General features: G+C 49.2%; 1 protein-coding gene across 2 annotated transcripts in view; it reads left to right on the plus strand.

Moving 5' to 3' along the window:
- The window catches only part of LARP1 (La ribonucleoprotein 1, translational regulator), a 915,090-nt gene that overhangs the window by 504,386 nt on the left and 385,665 nt on the right, over positions 1 to 25,039 (plus strand). For both annotated transcript variants that reach the window (XM_078653680.1, XM_078653681.1), the window contains exon 11: positions 24,436 to 24,801. In XM_078653680.1, the coding sequence (XP_078509806.1) occupies positions 24,436 to 24,801 (366 nt within the window). The remainder of the gene's footprint in view (positions 1 to 24,435; positions 24,802 to 25,039) is intronic.

The following is a 25,039-nucleotide window of genomic DNA, read 5'->3' on the forward strand; positions in this document are numbered from 1 at the left end:
TTCTCCTCCAAAATCTTAGCAGCGGAGACCCAGTCTAAGGAGATCTTCTCCATCGTTCACAACCTGGCATTCTCGGACAGAACTACGCTTAAACCAGCCCCGTCCAATGACCTTTGTCTTTCTCTTAATAATTATTTCATTCAGAAAATTATCACCATTAAGGCCAACATCCCCCCACCTCCCCCTTCTTTTGTGGATCCCCAATGTCCCCCTCCCAAAGGCAAACTAACTTTCTTTCCCCCTATCACCCGGGAAAACCTGACTTCATTGGTGCCTTTGATCAAATCTGGCTCCCCTCTTGACCCTTGTCCTGCCCATATCCTCAGTCACATCTTTGTCTCCTGTCCAGATCCCCCCCTTCACCTCCTCAACAGCTCCCTCGCGCAAGGCTTAGTTCCTAGCTCCTTGAAGTCTGCGGTAATTGTGCCCATCTTGAAAAAACCTGGGGCAGATCCTTCTGTCCCTGCCAATTTCCGCCCCATCTCCCTCCTGCCATTTCTAGCTAAGGTGCTCGAGCGTCACGTCACCTGCGCTCTGAGCTCCTTTGTGGAGAAACATGGAGCCCTTGCCCCCCGCCAAGCCGGTTTCCGCCCCGCACACTCCACGGAGTCCGTGGTCATGTCGGTCCTTGACACCCTCAGGGAGGGTATGGACACCAATCATCACCAGGCCCTTGTGCTCCTCGACCTCTCAGCCGCCTTTGATACGGTGGACTACAACATCTTACTTTCCCGTATCAGGGCGGCGGGGATCGAGGGGACTGCCCTGGTCTGGTTGTCCTCCTTTCTGAGCGACTGCACCCAGGCTGTCCGCCTGGGTGACTTCACTGCGGACTTCCGGAAAGTCCAGTGCGGGGTCCCTCAAGGTTCATCTCTCTCCCCCCTTTTGTTTAACCTATACATCGCCCCTCTTATCTTTTCTCTCCAACAGATGGAGGTCGCCGTATTTAACTATGCGGATGACCTCCAGCTGGTCTTTGATCTTTCCTCTCCTTCTGCTGTCCTTAACTTTCAAACTGTCATGTTTCACATCAGGGACTGGATGAGCCACAATCACCTCAAACTTAACCCGGACAAAACCGAGTTGGTATTGACGGGCGGCTCATCCAGCCCCTGGTCTCCCCTCTTCTGGCCTCCCTCTCTTGGTTCTCCTCCTGTCCCCTCCCCCTCAGTTAAAACACTAGGCATTAAGCTCAATTCCCAACTCACCCTCCACTCCCAGGTTAGCTCTGTGGTATCTTCCTCTTTCCTCTCACTGCGTACTATACGCAAGGTGTCCCGCTTCTTTACCTTTTCTGCTCTCAAACTTATCATTCTGGCCATGGTGGTGTCCCGCCTGGACTACGGGAACGCTCTGTATGCCGGTATTCCTGCATACAGCTTGCGCCGCCTACAACAGATCCAAAACCAGGCGGCCCGCCTAGCCTTCAACCTTCCCAAATTCCACCACTCTACCCCACTTCTGAAATCTCTCCACTGGCTCCCAGTGCGGGCTAGAATTCAATTCAAGCTCGCATCCATCACTTTCCTGGCCCGATTGGACCTGGCACCCGCCTTCATCTCCTCTGAGATTGTTCCCTATGTCCCCTCTAGGGAACTACGTTCTTCTTCCCAGTCCCTCCTCTCCATCCCCCGCTTCCGGAGAAAGAAGTGGGGCGGCTCCAGATTTGCCATTCTGGCACCAACCCTTTGGAATTCCCTTCCCCTTCATCTTCGTGCCATCACCCTCTATCCCCAATTCCGCAAAAGTCTTAAAACCTACCTATTCACAAAATCCTTTGAATAAATTCCCATTCCTCTCTCCCTGCTCTTAACCCTCAGCCCCCACTAGCTACAGCGCCAAGAAACCGCCGGTATACGTGCGCTTTAAAAGTGCTTTTAAACTCAAACTCAATCTTGGCAGCCAGGCGTCCCTCCACTAAGACGGTGTACGCTTGCAGATGGAACAAATTTGTGGCATGATGTACAGCAAAGGCTGTGGATCCCCTTTCCGCCTCTCTTTCTGAGGTTTTCTCGCTCCTTCTTTCTTTGGCCCAGCAGGGCTCTGCTCTGGGCACTCTAAAGGGCTAAACTCTCAGCAATTTCACCCTTCCTTTGGCTTCCTGATCAGCCTTCTCATTTCAAGTCCCCTGTTGTAAATCGATTCCTTAAGGGCATTACTCTTTTTCCACCTATTCCCTTTGTAATGCCTCTGTGGGACTTGAACTTTGTTCTTACATACCTAATGTGCCCTCCCTTTGAGCTGCTGCTCAACTGTCCTCTCAGACTTTTAACCTTGAAAACGGCCATCACCTCTGCGCGCAGGGTGAGGGAGCTAGAAGCTCTTTCTTCCAAGCCTCCTTTTCTGGCAGTTCATCTGGACAAGATCGTCCTCAGAACTAGACCTTCCTTTCTTTTCAAGGTAGTTACTACTTTCCACATTGGCCAAACCATCACTTTGCCCCCCTTCTTTCTACCTGGATCCAAAATGTGCTCTTTACGTCTGCTTGGATCGCACCAAACAATTCCGGGTGGATGACCAGCTCTTTGTTGGTTACGTGGGCGTTAAGACAGGTCAGGCCGTGCACAAACGGACCATCTCCAGGTGGGTCGTTCTGTGCATCAAAGCATGCTATTGGTTGCAAAGGAGCCTCCAGTGGGGCTACACGCTTATTCCACCAGGGCGACGGCAGCTACTACTGCTTTGGGACGGGGAGTCCCTCTTAATGACATCTGTCGGGCAGGTACGTGGGCTTCACTGCACATGTTCACCAAACACTACTGCCTGGACAGCCACGTTTGGAGAGATGGCTTCTTTGGCCGTTCTGTTCTCCAGGATCTTCTGATGTGAACTTAGTTTGCAGACCTACCTCCGGGGTTGGTATTTCTGGGGTATCTATTCTAAGGTAAGTAATCTGTTTCTTTCAGATGAACAAGTTGCTTACCTTCAGTAACAATATATCTGTAAAATATAGGTTCGTTATAGATTCCTTACTGCCCCACCCATCCTCCCCGTCTGCGAACTGTCTTCCAGGGTTAAGGACTTCCTTTTGGGGCTCTAGTTTTGTGCACCAGTGGTTGGTGTCTTGCATGGCTCTGCGCTTCTCACTTGGAAAGTCGTGTACAGAACTGACGTCAGTGCGTGAGGGCGGCATCTATGTAGCTACTGCAACGTCATCCCAGCGACCACGATGCCAAAAGCGGATTCAACCGACTCCACCTTCCGAGTCGCAGGGGTACTGTGGACGAAAAACTTTCCGTATCCAATGTGACGCCTGGGGGTAACTCTAAGGTAAGGTATCTATAACTAACCCATGTTTCTTAAAGATGTATCGTTACCGAAGGTAAGTAACTTCGTTATGCTGCTTAGTGTTAAGTTTGAGCTAACAGACAGCCACATTTATTTCGTCTCATCTAGTAGTTGTGACGAAGGCGAAGTGCTGTGTATTCTGCTTTATCTAGGTGTGTTTGCTAAGTAGGCACATGCACTTGTTGTCGCCAGATTCTTGGAGCCCTAGTGCGTTGGTGAATGTCCTCTAGTTCCTTCACTTGCCTCGTCAGGGTGTCTCTTTGCGTATTTTGTTTTCCGCGGCAGAGATGGCGATAAATTCTCCATGGATGAATGCTTTTAAGGCCTCCCAGTGTTGCCGTGGATATCTTGGAGGAGGAGTTCAACTCCAGGTAATTGGAGATTGCTTGCCCCATCTGTGCCACTACTTCGGGTTGCAGCAGAAGGGTGTCCTGTAGCCTCCATGTGCCCGTAGGTCGGCAGAAGGGTGGAGATTAGAGTCTGGAATGGTCTGATGAGGCAGCCGGTACCATCCCAATGTTGTAAATTAGATTGAGGATGTTCTTTGTGCCTAGGAAGAAGCCCAGTTGTGCTTAAGTTTTGTGTGCATGTGATAAGAATTTTCCCTGGTTTGTGAGTGGAAATCTCTCCAAATGTTGTGTAGGCCCATCTCCCTAAGTTTCCAGTGTCCTTCCTTGGTGAATGCTCCAGTCTGCCCGATTCTGGAGGTAGACCTGTCCGGGACATTGTCCAGTACCAGATTAAAGTCTCTGCCCACGAGTACATTCCCATCGTGGGCAGAGAGGACCTCTGCGAGTGCTGCTTGTATGAAAGATTCTTGGCCCTCGTTTGGAGCGTAGATAGATGCCACTACTAGGGACCAGTGCCTGAGGGTCCGGTGTAGTGCAAGGAAGCGGCCCTTCACTTCAGCTGTCTTTGTTTCAATGGTCCCGCGGAAGATGTGTGAGAACAGAAGTGCAACTCCTGCTGTTTTAGTGCATGCGGAACAAAAGAATTGGTGTTGGAAAGAGCGGGATCTGAGCCTGTGATAGTCCTGCGGGCGGAGATGAGTCTCTGGAGCAAGCACACATCGGCCCTTATAAATCTCCACATATGACAAGACAGCCCTACGCTTAATTGGGCTATTACGGCCCTTAACATTTAGGGTAATGACATTAAGTAGACAAGTCATTCCGGGGGCTTGGTGAAGGCGGAGCGCTCTCAGCCATGTTAATCAGGTCGTGCCATGGGCCTGCCTCGCTAGCCTGGGGTCTCATCGGCTGCGATATGTGAAGAACAGTGTGCATGGTGAGTGTTTGTGGATCCCCAAAGAGAACAGGCCCTCCCACAACTGTTAATCCAACAGGGGCAGAAAAACATTACCACAAATAATGAAAAGCTTGTCTATAGTCCAAGAATCAAGAGTGGGGTAGTATTATGGACAATTCTCCCAGCTCTGCTGCCTGCCATCATATTCTGAATGACAGTGTATTTGCCCATCCGCATAATGAGATGTCAGAGTTCGCCAGTGCCCCAGGGATGGTGTCGATGGCAGTCTGTTGGCCCTTTGCTATGGTGTCTGGGTCCGGTCTTGTGATCCGGTTCCTTGGTCCGCAGGTGTGCCAGCGAGGGCGCCCGGCGGCCAAGCGCATAGAAGTTCGGGAGCCAAAGTCCGCTTGTCTGGTCGATACCTAGTATCTTGCAAGTTTCTTCGGAGCAGATTTGGTGGAGTCTTCCCTCCAGCTGGAAGATCAGTTGGAAGGGGTGACCCCAAGCATAGGGAACCCCCATGTTCTGTAGATGAGCAGTCACTGTTTTGAAGACACATCAATTCTTTAAGGTGGATGCCACCAGGTCCTGGTAGAGGGTGAGAGGTTGGTCACAGAGAGTGATAGGTTGCTTCTCTTGCGCTCTTCGCAGGATGTCCTCCTTCAACTGGAAGTCGTGCAAGCGGACTAGGATGTCTGCTGGGGGGGGGGGGGGTCAGAGTCCGTGCACTGGCGGCCGACTCTATGCACCCGGTTGATTTTTATCTCGAGTTTAAGGAATGACTAACACAAAGCGAAAGAGTTCTGAGACACTCCTAAGATCAGTACCTTCTGTTTTAGGTGGTACACATCTGATCCGGATGTTGTTGCACCTGGACCTGATCTCTAGGTCTTCTACATGTGCCTTTCATTCCAACTGCTGGTCCCGGAGCCGTAAGATTTCTTGTTGTAGCGCTTCCATGTCTTCTGCATACCCATTGCCTTGGTCTTCCAGGGCTGCCGGGTAACCGGCTCCTCTGGGCCATCTCCCTCCTGTGAGGGTTGTGTGGATTGCACTGTCGAACGCTCGCCACACTGGCCTTGTGGTCTGGAGAGGGTTTCTTTTAGAGAGTACTCCTTTTTGGTTCTGGCGGACGCCATCGGAGCGTAAAGGGGATGGATGCCCTAAGTCCATTTCGTGCAGCTCTGTCTCACTTCTGAGAAAGTTCCTTAAGGCTTGGCCACCTGGCTGCTTTGTGGCAGGAGGTGACTGTGCTCTGAGTTGCTAATGCACCTGGGAAGACACCAGTAAGCCAGCTACACAATGCTGGGGGGGGGGACCAAAATGCTCCAGGAGGACCCCTGTAGTGCCGGGCCGAGTAAACAGTAATGCGGGGCTAGACCACTAACTCCCGTACTGTATCTGGGCAGCCCCTTCCCAAAGTCCTGGTCAGGTGCCTTGCGTTCCTTCCAGCCTCAGCTACTCTGTAGTCTTCCTGACCCTATGCCTGCACAGGGGGTGGGGGGTCAATATGAGTCCCCACAATGCAGCACCGGCTCACTGTGTCTTCCTGTGTCCTTTCCTTGTCCCCAGGCCCATGCACTCCTGTGCGTCCCGGTTACACTGCCTCTGTGCATGGGCCCACCGGCTTTCCCAACTGCATTGTGGGCCTGCGTGAGAGCCGCACCTTCCCCCAGGAGCTCCTTTGTGGACCTTGTACTGTGGCTCCTTTGTGTTCCTACCGCTAGAGCACTGGTCCTCCGTGGTGGTTCTGGTAATCTCTGGAGTGCTTTTATGTAGCTTCTTAACTTCTGCATGGTCTTTGCCCACGGCACGCTTTCCCTCAGCCTTTGGGGATCCACTGGACTCTATACCTTACTTTGGTATGATATATACAGAGCCAGCTTCCTACAATAACGTTTTCCCCTGTCGTCCTTGCATTTATAGCATAGCCGATAATGGGCATTGTCCCCAATTACAGCCTGTAATGCATTTTAATAGGGTACTCTCTGACTACCCTGATCCATTTTCTTGAAAATACACGAGCAATATTAAGAGGATTGTTTACTTTTAATGCTATGTAAATGCTATCCACTTTGACAGAATAGTTGGAGTGTGTAAATCCTTGGAAGAACCAGTGCCTGAGAACTTGGTTATCTAATTGGAAAGTAAAAATATTGGTGTTTGTTAGAAAGGCGAACCTGGGGGAGGCAGAAGGTGTCTGACTGACCACCCCTAGGTCTACCCCTCCTTCAGAGAAGGGACCGAGCGATGTCGAGAGGCCTCCGACGGGAGGGCCCTCTCCTAGAATCGTACAGCAGAGTAACCACACCACTACAAATATACACCACACGTAAATAGAGTTTTCAATCTTTATCGGGCAAGAAGTTCAATATATACAGCAGATCCAGAGATCTGGAAAGTCTCGTGGCAAGGTAGCGGGACAGTCTTATAGATGGTCTGTTGCAATGGGACCCTACGCACAGCTCTCAATCCTCGAGCTGGGGGGTTCCGGAAGGTGGGGCCGCGGCAGCGCCAGCAGGCTCCAAGATGGTTCAGCGAGCGTGGACCGCGGCAGCGCCAGCAGGCTCCAAGATGATTCAGCGAGTGTGGACCGCGGCAGCGCCAGCAGGTTCCAAGATGGTTCAGCGAGTGTGGACCGCGGCAGCGCCAGCAGGCTCCAAGATGATTCAGCGAGTGTGGACCGCGGCAGCGCCAGCAGGCTCCAAGATGGTTCAGCGAGTGTGGACCACGGCAGCGCCAGCAGGTTCCCAGATGGTTCAACGAGTGTGGACCGCGGCAGCGCCAGCAGGTTCCAAGATGGTTCAGCGAGGGTGGACCGCGGCAGCGCCAGCAGGCTCCAAGATGGTTCAGCGAGCGCGGACCGCGGCAGCGCCAGCAGGCTCCAAGATGGTTCAGCGAGCGCGGACCGCGGCAGCGCCAGCAGGCTCCAAGATGATTCAGCGAGTGTGGACCGCGGCAGTGCCAGCAGGTTCCAAGATGGTTCAGCGAGGGTGGACCGCGGCAGCAGGTTCCAAGATGGTTCAGCAAATGTGGACCGCGGCAGCGCCAGCAGGCTCCAAGATGGTTCAGCGAGTGTGGACCGCGGCAGCAGGTTCCGAGATGGTTCAACGAGTGTGGACCGCGGCAGCGCCAGCAGGTTCCAAGATGGTTCAGCGAGGGTGGACCGCGGCAGCGCCAGCAGGTTCCAAGATGGTTCAGCGAGTGTGGACCGCGGCAGCGCCAGCAGGTTCCGAGATGGTTCAACGAGTGTGGACCGCGGCAGCGCCAGCAGGTTCCGAGATGGTTCAGCGAGGGTGGACCGCGGCAGCGCCAGCAGGTTCCAAGATGGTTCAGCGAGTGTGGACCGCGGCAGCGCCAGCAGGTTCCAAGATGGTCACAGAAAAGATGGACCGCGGCAGCGCCAGCAGGTTCCAGGTAGAGCAGCAAGGGGAGTTCGTCTCAGGGTCAGCCGCGACAGCGTCAGCAGGGCTTCTCGACTCCGGGATACAACTGCCGTCCTACTCCGGGGCTGGCCCAGATATAGGTCTGGAGTCCTTTGATGTCCGGACCCTCTCGCCTGGGGGTCAGAGGGGCCGGGATGATGGTGTCCAGACACCCAGCAGGGGGGTGGAGCCGGAGCCCAGGGAGGCCGGAGGGTGATCGAAACCAGGCATCCGGGGATGGTTGGAGAGCCATCGAAACTCCCCTCCCCTCTCCTTGTCTCTGGTGGAGTGGCCACTCTACCACCCGGAGGGTTCTTGGTGCCTCGATGGCGGGCTCACTGGGGCCGTGGCCGGTCCGGGACCACGTGTTTGTGACGTGATGGGCCCAAGATGGCGTCGGGCCTGGAATGAGGGTCCGGGGTGGGCACCGGACCGGTATTGCTGGGGCGGCCCGAGGGGGCCGTGTCAGTGGTCGTGGGCCGCCGGGTGGCGGATCTGGTGGTTTAGAGGGCGTGCAGAGGTGTGCCCGAGGGCGGGCTGAATGGAGGGCCGATGTCGTCCGGGGCCCGCCATGCGGGAGGGGTAGGACCACGCCACGAGGCCGGGTCCAACAGTGTTTTAGACAACTCTGGTGAGAGACCGCGCTCAAACAGATTACTGCCTTGTAACCAAGTCTGAAGTAGGACTTCTGTGAAAAGCCTTGTGCTAGTCTCAGCAATATAGCTTGATTGTGTAGGAAGGTGGATATCTGACTATGGTTACCCCCAACTTTTTGCCTGGTGTTTTGCTGGTTTTTGACTTAGTTGGCCTGGGATCCTGCTATTCAGGACCCCAGGCTTCCTGCTCTCTCAGTTAAAATGGACTCCATGTACCCTAGGTACATATCTAATTGGATACTGAGTCACCTTATCAGTCCCTGTACAGTATACCTTAGGTATCCAGGGCATAGGTGTACCCAGGGCCTACCAGGGGCTGAAGCATGTATTATGCCACCCCTGGTTGGCCATCCAAAACTAACACAACTGGCTGCATGACAGCTGGGGCAAGGTGGTGTAATCACCCTTTGCTATAGATATAGTATACCTATATCTAACCCAAAAATGGACACATATATTCCTATCAGTCACTCCTATGGAAGGCCTTAGCAATCCTGAAGGCAGAGTGCTTGGAATTATGTGAGATGGCGCTCTGGCATGAGCTGAGCCCGTTTGCAGCTTGCGGAACCAAGTCCTAATAGCTGTTCCATGATAACGCTATACCATATACTCTTAAGTGCATTATCAACCTCGCGGTTAAATGCCAACTCTGGTATAACATTATCAAAACATGTCGAGTAAGGTGTCATACGAATTGGAATACTACCCCCTCGCCAATTCTGGCGACGGGGGTAGCATTCCACCCTTCTAGAGGGACACGACATGTATGTAACTGTGAACCCCGGTTAAAGTTAACTCGAGCCTCAGCACCAAAAAATGGATGCTGCCACCACAGACACAAGTCTGACCTCCTGCTGCTGGGAGTCCTTCCAGCGAGGATGGCTTGGACAAAGGGTTTTCTGCCTTGGGAGGTGCTAGCACCACCCCAGACAGGATTTTGTGTATTGAGGTAGGGAGGCCTCCAAGAGAAGGCACTGGAGTGGATCATCTCGTTCCTCGCAGGAAGAACACAAAGAGTCCGCCTCCCCCCGTTTCGCTCCGAGGCCACCGAAGTCATCTGCGGCGTCCCGCAAGAATCTTCACTCCGCCCCACCCTCTTCAACATCTACATGAAACCTCTCGCAGCCATCGCACGCCAGCACAACCTCAACATCATCTCTTATGCCGACGACACCCAGCTGATCCTCTCCCTCACCAGAGACCCCAACACCGCCAGAACCTGCCTACACGAAGGGATGAAAGACGTCGCCGAGTGGATGAAGGACAGCCGCCTGAAACTGAACTCGGACAAGACGGAAGTCCTCATCCTGGGATCTTCGCCCTCCGCCTGGGACGACTCCTGGTGGCCCCCAGCCCTGGGCACCGCACCCAAGCCAACCGACCACGCACGCAACCTGGGCTTCATCCTGGACCCCTCCCTCTCGATGACCAGACGAGTCAACGCCGTCTCCTCATCGTGCTTCCAACACCCTGCGTATGCTTCGCAAGATCTTCCGCTGGATCCCGACCGAGACCAGGAAGACTGTCACCCAGGCACTCGTCACCAGCCGACTGGACTACGGAAACGCCCTCTACGCCGGAACCACAGCCAAGCTACAGAAAAGACTCCAGCGCATCCAGAACGCCTCCGCCCGACTCATCCTGGATGTCCCCCGACGCAGCCACATCTCCAGCCACCTGAGGAACCTGCACTGGCTCCCCGTCGACAAGAGGATCACGTTCGGGCTCCTCACCCACGCACACAAGTCTCTCCACGACCTGGGCCCCAAGTACCTCAACGACCGCCTGACCTTCTACACGCCCACCCGCCAGCTACGGTCCACCAGCCTCGCCCTCGCAGCCGTACCACGCATCCGAAGAGCCACCGCCGGAGGAAGATCCTTCTCTTACCTGGCTGCCAAGACTTGGATCTCCCTCCCCATCCACCTTCGGCTGACCCAGGACCATCTCACCTTCAGGAGACAACTCAAGGCCTGGCTGTTCGAGCAGTAGCATACCCCTCCCCCCAAGCGCCTTAAGACCCTCCCGGGTGAGTAGTGTGCTATACAAATGGCATGATTGATTGATTGATTGCTTGAAAGGAATGAGACATGCCTGGGGCACACAAGGTGCCCTGTGCATACACCGGTTCAAACCAGTTGCTGGGGCATCCCTGCCCCAGCTCTGGCAGGAAACCGGACAAAGGATAGGGGGTGTAGCCACCCCCCTTCCTGGTCCCACCCAGGGGAGGGACCTAGTCAGTAGTGCAGCCCCCTTTAGGAGAATAAGGGTAGGAGCTGGTCCCATTCCAAATTAGATTATTGTGAACTATTCAACAAGAAGAAACTCTGGCCTTCGACGTTCTGCTCCACAGAAGACTGAAGAATCTCCCTTGTGGACAAGGAGTGTCCACCCTGCAACTGCAGGCACCATCAAGCGTCCAGCGGCTTTACTTTGTCGTCTTCCCTCGAGGATCCATACTTCAGAGTCCGACGTGACCCGGATTCCCAGACCTCTCCGACCTCTACCTACATCTGCAGCAAAGCTGAGATCCGTGTGTGCGACACGACACGTGGGACCGGCCATCTTGGAAGAAACTGCACTTCGCTTCCAGCACGACTCCCGAGGTAAACTCGACCAAGTGCTTTGGGGACTGAGAAGCCCCAACCCTGAGCAGCCCCTGCACCGAAGATCAGCCCTCCAGCATCCACGAGATCTGCGTGGGGCCCTTCTGCTTTGTTGCTGCTAGACGCGTTGTCTGGTCACTTGCCGGCTGGCTAGTGGCGTCCTAGACGACGAACCTTTGAATCTTTGCTGCTGGTCTGGTTGCTCCAGACTGGCCCTTGCTCCCTTCCAAAAGAGGGGCACCCCGGACTCTCCTAGTCCGCACCAGATGCTTTCTTCACTCACCGCGTGGGTTGCCTTTGCCAAGGCCTGTTGAGTCCAATCCCGGATCCGACACCGCCGACAGCGAGAGCCTGAGTGGGACAGCTCGTGCCTCCATCCTGGTCGTCGAAGACACCTCCTGGTCCACGTGGCTGCAGAGTCAAGCGTCCACTCTTCACCTGATCGCGACGACGACATCTGGTTCCTTCCTGGTTCCACTCCAGTCACTGGCTAGTGACAGTGAACACTGTCCCCTCTGCTTTCAGGTCTCCTTCTTCAACAATCCACCCTTGGATTGCACCAGACATCTTCCTCCTGGTCGCCTGCAGCATCTTTTCTTTCAGGCTCCATTGACTTCAACGCGAGAACCCGACGCACTTTGACACCTATGCACCTGTGGTAAATAAATAAATAATACCCTATTTTTGACTAGGCATATAGCATAACAGATAGCTCAATAAATAAGATTCAAGATTCGAGGTAGTAGGAGTTTCTGCAGGTTTATTACAGCATAAGGACAGGATCAGGACAACCTGCATAGGATGACCCAGCAGCTGCTGGGGCCGGGTCTGGGATGAGCGCGCTAACTTTTAATAACAATACATGAACTTATATACATAGCGCAAACACATAGCATTACATTACAGTAGGCGTAGCAGTGGGTGGAGCAGAAGGCGTGACGCGTAGCAGTCGCGAAAGATAACAGTAAAAGTAGGTGTAACTGGGCGTATACATAGACATGTGGTGCAAACGTAACAGAATATGTCATGAATGGGGCGGAAACATAGGAGGGGGCTACCTAAGGAGCCGGGACCTCTAACCTGGTGGTGCACGCAAACTGGCAATGACGTATTACTAGGAGAAGCTGGGGGCTATGAACTCTGTGCTAGGAGCAGAGACTAAAGTCTGGAGGGTCGGAGCGACTTGTACCTAAACCCTATCTAGTATCTGATGTTTAGGGAACATGTTGATATAAACTAGAAGTCATGAGGGGAAAGGCTAACTTGATTCTAAGACTGGACCATGCATTATTCTACATGTAGTGTGTGATGAAGAATACTAAATGACCATTAAATACAGTATTTCTCTAACGTGGAGCCGCATAGGCTAGACAATGACGGGAACTATTGATGCAGTTCAGTAGCTTAGGAATGCAGAGAAAGAGGACTGAACTGATAACTGGAACTATAACATACTTTTGGCAGACTCAGAGGCAGAGCCAGGCTGCACCGGGCACTGCGAGGCAGGAAGTAAGTGAAGGGTCGAGGATACAGGTGGGGGCTGTATCGCTCCTCAGCGAGACTTCAGGAGACAGGAGCTGAATCTGTGGTCCGGGCCCTTTTGAGGCCTGGAAACGGGGACTTTATAATGGAATAACGTGCACACTGAGAAACGTGGCAACGTAACTTTACATAGGCCTGATATTCGTAGTATTCACGAGGACTGGAAACTAGCATACTAAAGGTGGACACAACTGTAATTGCGTCATTAATCGGACATGGGGAATAACATATGCATATTGGTCATGCACACATAACCTATGATGGATGAGGCGTAGGGACACAGAACATGGCAAAATTTACTTTTCCACATTTCCTCCTTGTCACTACGTTTCCATCAGGAAACATCAATTTTCATGATACCATCTATCATTTCATACAGTACCATTTGCTCGTCTCGAATTATCTTGGAACGGGACTTAGAACGGGGCTTAGGACTAGGAATACAAGAGGTAGCACACATGCTGCAAATCGCAGGGCCACATTGTATACAGAGGCAGCAGCTAAATATGATCGCTACTGCAATACTTAGAAAGGACAGGAATTTCCATCCCCATGCGGAAATTATATTCCAGAACCAACCGGACCATGTCCAGGTGCCTGGATCTTGATGTAACAGATGGGCAATTTTATGGAGTCTGGTTATAGCTGAATAAACAGACGGCGCGTTATTTGGAATGAAAATGCAACAACTAGATCCGAGGACTCTACAGGCCCCGCCCCTATCGGCCAGTATGACGTCAAGGACGAGACGATTCTGTAAAACGACAATTCTCATAAAGGATTGCTCTTCAGTTAAGTTACCTAGAGCGGAGGCAGTCTCATCTACTACTGCTTCAAGGGTTCTTGTTAACCTACGAATTAGCTTACTATTTACAACTGTGCCTAAATAAGGGAAAACACCTTTATCTATATCAATGAATTGCTCTGAGGCAGTTTCAGTATAATCGACAATCGGGAGATTTCTCTTGTGTCTAGTATGTACTAGGAAGGAATTCCTATGGTAGTCAGGTGGGGCTAGAAAAACAGGCGGCAGTAGGAAGGCAATGTAACAGGTTCCCTCCCAATCGAGGGGCAGACGAACATATGCAGTTTGACCACAAACAAAATAAGAATGACGTGAGGCTTTAAAAATAGATTTCCCACTGTCACTATACTGAATAACAGTAGTACATTCACTATGGCCTACGTGTACAGAACCATAATTACGGACACATAATTCGCCTTTGACTGGTAGTACTGAAATAGCAGGTGAGTCTGGAATAGTATCAGACTGAACATTCAGGACCATGAAATTCGACGAATAATTACCTAAATTATACACTTCATTTTCTAGATCTAACCCGGTTCTGTGGGGGAGACCTTGCTTGTCTGGGAAACATGTGCTGTTAAGAAAAGACATATCTGTTGCGGATGACGTTAACGTGGACCATGCTCCACACGAACCATTATGTGAAAAAGGATAAGGAAAGAGTGGCAGAACTCCCTTCGGTGTCTGGAAAGGGGGGAGTCGACCACACACCCAACAATTAGTGGCATTGCTGGTCTGGTGTGAATAATGTAACATACGGATAAATGAATTATTACGCATAGCGAGGCGGTAAGAATATTCGTGAGGAGGCAGATCACTAAACGTGTGCTCTACTGTAGCATTAGCAGACTTATTTACATGAGAAACTGGAAAATATAGGAAAAAGGCATAACTGGTGCAGGAAATCATTAGGCTGATGAATAATATGAAACTTAGAAAAACGATACATTGAATTGAGTTTTTACTGACTCTCTCACTATGGGGGTCTATTTTATACATGTCAGAAACAATCTAACCGTTTCACCTAGGGGAGGACTTATACAATCAAACTGACTGACTTACTAGACCGTAGTTTTTGCTTATACTCCTGTTGCGGAGTTTTCTCTAACAGGGAAGGGGTTGTAACAATGTCTTTTGCGGGACAGTCCTTAGGAACAATATTTCGGCAGTCTTTAAAATCCTGGGACTCCTTGGAAATGTTTTTAGAAACGGGTTTCAATCCATTGAAAAGTTTTACATGAGAAAGGTGGACCCACCCCTTCCTGCCTTCCAGCTTGACGGCAGTACGGGTGGTCAAGAGGACCGGACGTGGCTCCTTCCAACGAGGTTCCAGCGGACTTGATCTGTCAAAATTCCGGACCATCACAAGGGAACCTGGAACGATTTCATGCGGTGCCACCTCGGTATTGTCTGGAAAGGCGGCGGCAACCTGTGAACGACATGAGTTGAGGGCAGACATCAAGGAAGCTAGGTAATCTGTCAACATATTACATGAAACATCGGTAATACTTCGGGGTCTAGGAGTACCCCACATGTTAGGGGGGCGGCCGAATACGACCTCATACGGGGACAGACCTGATCTGGAATGTGCGACCATGCGCATATAAAATAGAGCAACTGGCAGAGCTACTAGCCAGTCCACACCTTTTTCTTTACAAACTTTTGCAATACGGATTTTCAGGGTCTGATTATGTCTCTCGACTAGACCGGCTGCTTCAGGATGGCGTACACAATGGAACTTCCACTGGTACCCTAACAACAGGGAAACATGCTTCATTAACTCTGAGGAGAATGGCTGACCGTTATCAGAATATACGACTCTAGGGAGTCCATATCTAGGGAAGAATTCACGAACCAACTGCTTGGCAGTGGTCGCGGCTGTGTAATCTGGGACTGGATATGCTTCTGTCCACCTGGACAAAGCGCATACTACTACAAGGACATACTTGAAACCTCGACATCGCTCCATTTGAATATAATCCATCTGGAGGACCTCAAAAGGGTGGTCAGGGGGCTGGAAACCACCTTGTTCCACCGGGACACTTTTACCTGGATTAAACTGACAACATATCATACAGGTACGGACTTTCTGCTTGGCTGCAGCTCGTAAATGCTTGTTGAACCAAATGTTCTGGATACTGTCTAACATAGCTTTTTCTCCTAAATGTGCTGGACTATGTGCGGTATTGATAATGACTTGAACCATAGAGTCGGGGAGAAACCATGTGGCTCTACCCTTTGTTAACCATCCTTGATCTGTCTGGACCCCTCCTTGTTCGGACCATTTCTTGATTTCCTCGGGAGTAGCATGTAACTGGATATCTATGACATCTTGTGTAGGGTCCTTAACTGTCATGCATGTAATCGGATCTGGAGTATGTGTCTGATTAACTGGAATGTCTAGAGTCTGTGCTGTAAGCTTGGCTGTGCGGTCTGCTAGATCGTTACCTTGGGAAATAATGTCAGTAACTTTCGTATGTGCTTTGCATTTCATGATAGCAATGGATGTCGGTAAATGTATGGCATCTAACAGAGCTTGAATAAGGAGACCATGCTGAATCTTGGTTCCATGAGAAGTCATGAAACCTCTCTCCTGCCAGAGCACTCCGAAGTCGTGTACAACTCCGAATGCGTAACGTGAATCTGTATAAACATTAACTTTCAGGTTCTTGGCGTGTATACAGGCTTGTGTCAGAGCAACTAGCTCTGCTGCTTGAGCGGACAGGGTATCAATACGGTGTGTTTCAATAACTTCGGTGTCAGTAGTCACTGCATACGCGGCGACTAGTTCTCCTGTACTAGTTCTCATACATGAACCATCCACATAAAGTGTCAGGTCAGGATCTGGTAACGGAATGTCTGTCAGGTCTTGTCTTGGCTTTGTCGTAATGTTAACTACTTCCACACAGTCATGTGGGTCAGGGTTCAAACTGACTGATGGTAACAGTGTAGCAGGATTCAGGACGTTGCAGCGTCTAATTTCTATGTGTGGCTGGAACAGTGTCAATTCATAACCTGTTAAACGTGCAATTGTCAAGTGCTGAGTTTGTGTTCGGTTTAAAAGAACTTCCACGGAATGTGGAACTTGTACTGTCAGGGAATGTCCTAAAACTATGGAATCACTTTGTCTGATAGCTAGTGCGGTGGCTGCAACTGACTTAAGGCACGCAGGCAACGCCTGGGCGACTGGATCTAATGTGCTAGAAAAGTAAGCACAGGGCTTGGATTGTCCTGCTTGATCTTGTGTGAGAACAGATAATGCTGTACCTTCACGTTCAGTAACGAAAAGTGTAAAAGGCTTACTGTAGTTCGGTGTAGCTAGAACTGGAGCTTGACATAGGGCTTTCTTTAACTCGTTGAAACTAAGTGTATGTTCAGATGTCCAAGGGAGGACAGTCGATACGGCTGCCTCCTGTGTCGTTAACTGTATCAGTGGCTTGGCTAGAAATGCATACTGGGGAATCCATTGTCTACAATAAGAAGTAAGGCCGATAAAAGCACGTACCTCCTTCTGGGTTCTGGGCTGGGGAAGACTCGCTATTAACTGGATACGGTCGGGTGTCAACTGCCTACCCCTCTTGGACAGTAAGTGTCCTAAGTAGACCACTTGCTGGACACAGAATTGAAGCTTCGAAGGGGACACCTTGTGCCCCATCTCGGCTAGAAAATACAAGACTGTAAGTGATGCTCGCTCGCAAGCACGTTCAGAACGGGCTGTGATCAGTAGATCATCGACATACTGGAGCAGGGCAGTGTCCGTTGGCATGTGAATGTTGTCTAGTTGTCTCTTAAGTGCCTGACTGTAAATACTAGGACTTTCTGTGAAACCTTGAGGAGCGCGTGTGAACATATAGCTCCTTCCATTTAAACAAAATCCGAAAAGAAACTGGCTGTCTGGATGAATAGGAACACTAAAAAATGCATTCTTGAGGTCTATGACAGTGAAGAACGTGGCTTCAGAATCAATGGCTGTTAATAGGGAAGAGATATCTGGGACTACTGGGTACTGAGGAATAATACATTTATTAAGCTCTCGTAAATCAATCACTAATCGATATACTGGGGGTGCATTTGGATCAGTACGTTTCATGACTGGAATGATCGGAGAATTACATACATTGGAGTCAGTTTCTACAACTACTCCTTGAGCCATGAGCTCGTCAATAATTTTGGATAAGGCTGCTACAGCCTCAGGTGGCAATCTGTACTGTCTGATTCGTGGTAACACTACACCTGGTTTGAGAGTCACACGATAGGGTGTGATTTGCATATAACCTACATCTGTTGGACCTTGTGCCCATAGATGCTGCGGAACATTAGACAGTCTGGAATCAAAATCTCGTAATACATAGTGACCCTTAAAGTCACGTAGGAACAGACGTATTCCCTCTGGGGAACAGCAAATGACTGCACCTAACTCTTTCAGTGTCTTAATGCCTAATAGATTTTCTGGACATGACTTAGTAAGTAACAGATCAGTAGTGCGGGACAATGGACCTACTTCTAGAGTAACTGGCTTTGATATCTCGTTAACGATAGGCTTTCCTGAAAATCCAAGGGAAACATTTCTTGAGCCTGAGAGCGGAGCCCCTGGAACTTCGGCATGACTAATTGTGGTCCTACTTGCCCCTGTATCGATCAAAAACTTTGTCTTTCCCTAATACTTGACTGTGAACATAGGGACCTTCTTGATCTACAGGTATCTCGATGAGAGGCAAGCCTACCTCCCTCTCTAGGCTGTTTCATGAATATGGCTGATACTCTGGATACTCGGACTGTGCATACTGGTACATCTGTGATGTGACATGCTGTGTGGCAGCAATAGGCTGCGGTACTGTAACTGTCTGTTGTGCATTCTGTGACTGAGGAGTCTGTGAAACTTGTTCTTGTCTAGGCGGGCGTGGTCTTTCTTTAGTCTTACCAGTAGCTATGTTATGTTTCAGAACTGCACACTCGTTTATAAAATGACCTGGCTGTTTACAATAATTGCAGTTCCCTTTAACGGGAGCTGCAGGATGACTGGCTTGATTCGGACCCCTCTTCTGACTGTCTTGAGGAACAGATTGTGCAACTAGCACTTTCATTTTCGTGTCTTTCATACGTTTTCTTTCGTGTTCTTGCTCTTCTCTGATTCTATTCTGGTGGTATTGGAGCATCTGGAGCATCTGGGACGGAGTATTTGCTTGCCAGGTGCTTTCGACTTTCAAAACTCGATTTTTAATTTGAGGACTTGAATTCTCGACTAATTTAGTAACGAAAAGGTGAGGGTATGACTCACTACTTGTCTTGAGACCACTGTTAATACTAAAACATTTTTCAAATCTAGAATAAAAATCACTAATATCTTCGTCTTGTTTCTGTTTACAGGCTGAGATTGCATCCCAGTCTTCTTTTCTAGTTGTCAATAATCTGGGTAAAACTTGAATCAATAATTCTGGTAATTCTTTACATTTATCTCCAAGACCGGTACCTGGTACTCGAGCCTTGTCTTCAGCTTCTAGAGCTGTCCAATCGATCTTTTTCTCTCCCACCTCCCATTCTTTTTCCTTTAGCTTTTCATACACCCCTGCGGGTAACAGGACCTTTAACATTTTAATGATATCTGGGTAAGTGTATTCTCCCATACGGAGCATGTCTTTTAATTCTCTATGGAACCCTGCTGGATCTTTGTCATGACAGGGAATTAATTTCTTCATTTCAAGAAGTTCCATCTTTGTTATTGGAGTGTATACAAACACTCGTTGCATTTCGCCACCCGTCCCTCTGACTGGGTGGACTTCTCGTAACGGATTCTGTCTGTCTATGTAAAATGGTTTACTTTCTGGGGGTGAGACATGAACAAAATGCGGGTTCAAGAACGTTCTATATTTGTGGCGTTGTTCTAGAATGACACTAATTAAATCGGTACCTAGACCTCTCCATCTGTACTGGAGTAACTCGTTCAGGATATCATGTAACGGACCTGGATCAGAGTGTTGACCCTCATACAGAGTAATGAGGTGCTGAATCATATACATACCCACCAGTCGTTGCTCGGCTGGGGGCATTTTCAGAAACATTTGTGCCACTATTTCGTCTGGAAAAGTGGTAGAATCAGTAATCCATCGGACTGCTGATCGGGCTAGTTCTTGTTCATGCATGGTACTTAACTCACTATAACCGATTCGTGATTTCAGAATGTGATCGGTAGCTTGAAATACTTGTTCTAGAGAACCTTGTTCTGGTGCTGAATGATGAAAAATAGACTTGGGTTCTAGGCGTAAATGGCGATCTGGAAATCTAGATTTTCCTACATACGCTATTCTGGCGGGATTCTCGTCCTCTTCTTCTTCGGGATCAGAGATACTTTCTTTCTCGCTTACTTGTGCTGCTTTACGCTGTTCGTGTATCTTTATTATCTCTTTACGGATTTTCTTGTACATACTCTCCATAGCACCGACGGTCTTGTGCTTACCCTCGGCTATATTATCACTCCACCTTGTCAGGATTCTCATTTCGGCGGAATCTTTAGACGGGTAATCTTGTTCTCTTATTAGACAATTGATCAGGAACTTTAATATCATGAGCTGGATCTCGGCTTTCCTTTGAGACATAGTCTCGCTAATACTTTCTGGATCATCCCCTGTACGGATGAAACGATATATTCTGTCTAGATCTTCTTTCATATTCGGTAAGGTGACTAGATACTCGGCCACCTTTCTTACGCGAAATGAATATAAAACCATATTATCCTCGCCTGGGACTGGATCATAGCAACATTCGGCAAGGGATTTTCTTATTTCTGCAACAGACTGATACCTAGGCGTACGCTGTGATGCTTGTGCATGTAATTCGGCTAACGTTAAACGCTTGTGTGGCGGCGGGGTTTGAGGAGGACCTCCTCCTGCAGCCCCTAAACTGGAGTCGTCTACTGAGGCTCTACGTCCTGGCAGAGTGGGAAATGGAAATGTAGGCTGGACTTGTATGGCGGGCTGGACCGGGGGTACCGTAACAGGTACTCCGGTGTCTGGAGGAGCAGGAAGTGCCTGATTTACAGGGACTGGCGGAGCGCGAACAGGATTTGCATATTCTGGGACTGTGTCGTCCAAGTAGGACGAAATAAAAATATCAGCTGCGGTCGGTTTGTGACGTAGCTTGGTCGGAAGTAATGGTGGCGGGAAATTACTGGATGCCTCTGGGGTCGCTTTTGGCAAGCCCTCGGCAAGAAGAGGATACATACCCTTAATGAGGGCATGCCTCTGTCTGTCTGACTGTTCGGCTTTGACTCGTTCACCTATCTCGATTAATTCTCTTTCTTGGGCTCGTTCTTGGGATTCACTACTTAACTCTGACTTTCTGACTTCCTTTTCGGTTCTTCTATGCGCTTCTTTACGCCATAACTCGATGGCATCTTTCTGTGACTGTCTGGCTTTCTTTTTCCATAATGCTTCTTCTACTCGCATGATACATTCGGCATCCCATGTACCCGATACAGGCCATCTATACTTTTCTTCTAACTGTTTGGTATACTCTACCCATAAATCTAGATACAATATGGCGCTTATGCCATGTTTCTGATACATAAAGTGACCTGGACTGTCCCTAGGCGGGACAGGAACTGCTTCTTCTAATAAACCCTTTCTAGTTTTTAGCTGACGTAATCTTGAAAAGAGCGGCATTGTAAACTTGAATCGGAACACAATACAATACACGAAGAACAATAACAATTGGGAAAACAATTCAGGCATACCACGACATTGGAATTACATTAAACAATATCATAACATAACAGTTCGAACAGAATATTACCTGGAATACTTGAGAACAGAAACAGAACAGAATTTCTCGAGAACGGAACAGACTAGAATTACTGGATGCACTGCTGAAACAGTACGGAACATACCGGTCCCATAAAGGAACGCATCAAGACCCGTATCCACCTAGGTGAACACTTCGTTTGTGAGTCTGGGTACCACCAACCCACGGACCAGGAGTCAATTTAGATTGGTCCTGTCTAGATACTACCCCAGCAATGGTACTCACCGGGCAGCAAGAACGGAAGGCCTCGGACGGGACTGGGCTGACGACGACGGACTTCGGACTTCAGTTACGGGTGGGCCTCCGGATACCTCGGACCTTGGACTCTCGGCTTGGGCTCTGGTCGGGACTCGCCGCGTTCCTCCACCGTCTCGTTCGGATGCTGGACCGCCTCCTCCGTCTCCTCCGTGGGCCTGAGGGATACTTGAGCAGAAATATCTGCCACTGCGCAGAAGAGTTCCGTCACGACTGTAGAGGGTCAGGGGGTCGGCGTGGCTTCACCGACGCGTGGGGAAAGGGCAAGTCCCTATTCGGGCGCCATTATGTGGTAAATAAATAAATAATACCCTATTTTTGACTAGGCATATAGCATAACAGATAGCTCAATAAATAAGAGTCAAGATTCGAGGTAGTAGGAGTTTCTGCAGGTTTATTACAGCATAAGGACAGGATCAGGACAACCTGCATAGGATGACCCAGCAGCTGCTGGGGCCGGGTCTGGGATGAGCGCGCTAACTTTTAATAACAATACATGAACTTATATACATAGCGCAAACACATAGCATTACATTACAGTAGGCGTAGCAGTGGGTGGAGCAGAAGGCGTGACGCGTAGCAGTCGCGAAAGATAACAGTAAAAGTAGGTGTAACTGGGCGTATACATAGACATGTGGTGCAAACGTAACAGAATATGTCATGAATGGGGCGGAAACATAGGAGGGGGCTACCTAAGGAGCCGGGACCTCTAACCTGGTGGTGCACGCAAACTGGCAATGACGTATTACTAGGAGAAGCTGGGGGCTATGAACTCTGTGCTAGGAGCAGAGACTAAAGTCTGGAGGGTCGGAGCGACTTGTACCTAAACCCTATCTAGTATCTGATGTTTAGGGAACATGTTGATATAAACTAGAAGTCATGAGGGGAAAGGCTAACTTGATTCTAAGACTGGACCATGCATTATTCTACATGTAGTGTGTGATGAAGAATACTAAATGACCATTAAATACAGTATTTCTCTAACGTGGAGCCGCATAGGCTAGACAATGACGGGAACTATTGATGCAGTTCAGTAGCTTAGGAATGCAGAGAAAGAGGACTGAACTGATAACTGGAACTATAACATACTTTTGGCAGACTCAGAGGCAGAGCCAGGCTGCACCGGGCACTGCGAGGCAGGAAGTAAGTGAAGGGTCGAGGATACAGGTGGGGGCTGTATCGCTCCTCAGCGAGACTTCAGGAGACAGGAGCTGAATCTGTGGTCCGGGCCCTTTTGAGGCCTGGAAACGGGGACTTTATAATGGAATAACGTGCACACTGAGAAACGTGGCAACGTAACTTTACATAGGCCTGATATTCGTAGTATTCACGAGGACTGGAAACTAGCATACTAAAGGTGGACACAACTGTAATTGCGTCATTAATCGGACATGGGGAATAACATATGCATATTGGTCATGCACACATAACCTATGATGGATGAGGCGTAGGGACACAGAACATGGCAAAATTTACTTTTCCACACACCCGCGGCCCGTGGGTGAGGTAACACGAGCATTTCGGTGCTCAAGGGTAGTTTAACTGTCCTAGTGTCGAGTTCCACAGTCGTTTTAGTCCTACCTAGTCAGGATTGTCCGTACTCACCTTTTAACTTGAATTGTACTGTCCATAGACGTTGTTACGCATCTCGCATGTGAGTTCACACTCTGCACAAGCGTTCCGTGGGCCTCCTATTACTTACCTGAAGTTAGTATAGCGTGGTCCCATCGATCCTACAGCCTCTGGACAGCTCATTCCTATTATCGACTTTCACATTCCACTTACTTAGTATATGGTTTGTCATGCCCCTAGGGCACCATCGTAATTTCGTGCAACTTGTAGTGTTTTTCGTAAGAGATTGTCATGTGCTTAGCCCTCTGACCTCATAAAGAGTTCAGAGGTGTTGTTATTAATAAATATACTGTTTATTTTCATAACAACCTGTGTGGTGTCCTTTCATCTGGTATTCAAGGGGTTATATTGTGGTAAAACAGCTGGCTTCACATGCCAAAAGAGTTTAGCCTAAGACTGCTTTGTCCATGCTACCATTAGGATAGCTGGTCTATAAGGTTGACTTACAACCAATCACCATAAGGGTTGTTTGGACTGATACAAGGTGATCACTAGAACTAGTGAGCATCATTTATCAGGCCAACTTCTCACAGATTGCAATCGCCACCCATTAAGTAATCTCAGATTCTTAGACAACGCTCCCATCAGAGATGTGCATCTGTCATGTCATCATCGAAAGTCTACCCGAGCCTCACCTGTGTTCTGTAAGCGTAGACACAGTGATGCACAATTTGGCCACTTTTCTAAAGTCATTGAGCTGGTTGGCTTAGGATTCTTTGCAGTAGTCTGTAATATGCTGGTTGCAGTGTAAAATTAGTAGAAGCCTGCACCTCATTTGACTTCTAGCCCTGATGTGGGCTCATGTTTCCAGCATTCTGCTGTCCACCCATCTACATGAAATGAATTGGACAGCACCCTTCTGTGTGAAATGGATTGGCCGGTGGGAATACTTGCAGGTGTAAATAAGGATGGGGTGCAGCGACACAAGCTACTTGATTGCACTATTTTTTGTATTAACAGACTTGAGAAGCAGTGCCTGGTTCTGCCACTAAAAACTGCAAAGCAAAGAACTGTGTGGACTAAGTTTAATCCCAAGTCCACAAACAATTTATCGTAAACTTTGTGGTGTGCACTGTGCTTGTATTTAATGGGACTTGTTTGTAAGCTTGTTTTGCATTGATTTAATGGTGTGGGTCACTATCATCTGCTGACAAGTATATTACTTTCTTTTCTTGTAGAATCCAGAGGAGGTCAAGTCTCCACCCCAGCTGCAAAAAACTGTGAAGGATCAAGAAGAGCCAGAGGAATTGGACTTCATGTTTGATGAGGAAATGGCGCAAATTGATGGTCGCAGGAACACCTTCACAGACTGGTCGGATGAGGACTCAGACTATGAAATTGATGATCGTGATGTGAATAAGATCCTGATTGTTACGCAGACTCCGCCATACATGCGCAAGCATCCTGGTGGTGATAGAACAGGCAATCATACTTCCCGCGCCAAATTGAGCTCGGAATTTGCAAAGGCTATTAATGATGGACTTTTTTACTATGAACAAGATCTTTGGACAGAACAGTTTGAGCCTGAATATTCCCAGATAAAGGTGAGCAGTCACTATATTTACTTTTTCAGGTTTTGACTGTTTAAGTGTTGGAAAAGCTTAGACACAGCTATAAAAACTTGATAGGCTTTCCCAAAAAATGCTGCAAAGTGATCTCTTGAATGTTTGACTGCTGGGTGCTGTGAGGATTGAAATGACACACCTAACTATGTCAATCGGGTGTTTAGCACTCCTGTTAAATTTTGAAAGAACCATACAGCTATAGTGGTGCACTGTGTGA

This window comes from Lissotriton helveticus, chromosome 7 (assembly GCF_964261635.1).
Source record: "Lissotriton helveticus chromosome 7, aLisHel1.1, whole genome shotgun sequence".
NCBI classification, from domain to species: Eukaryota; Metazoa; Chordata; class Amphibia; order Caudata; family Salamandridae; genus Lissotriton; species Lissotriton helveticus.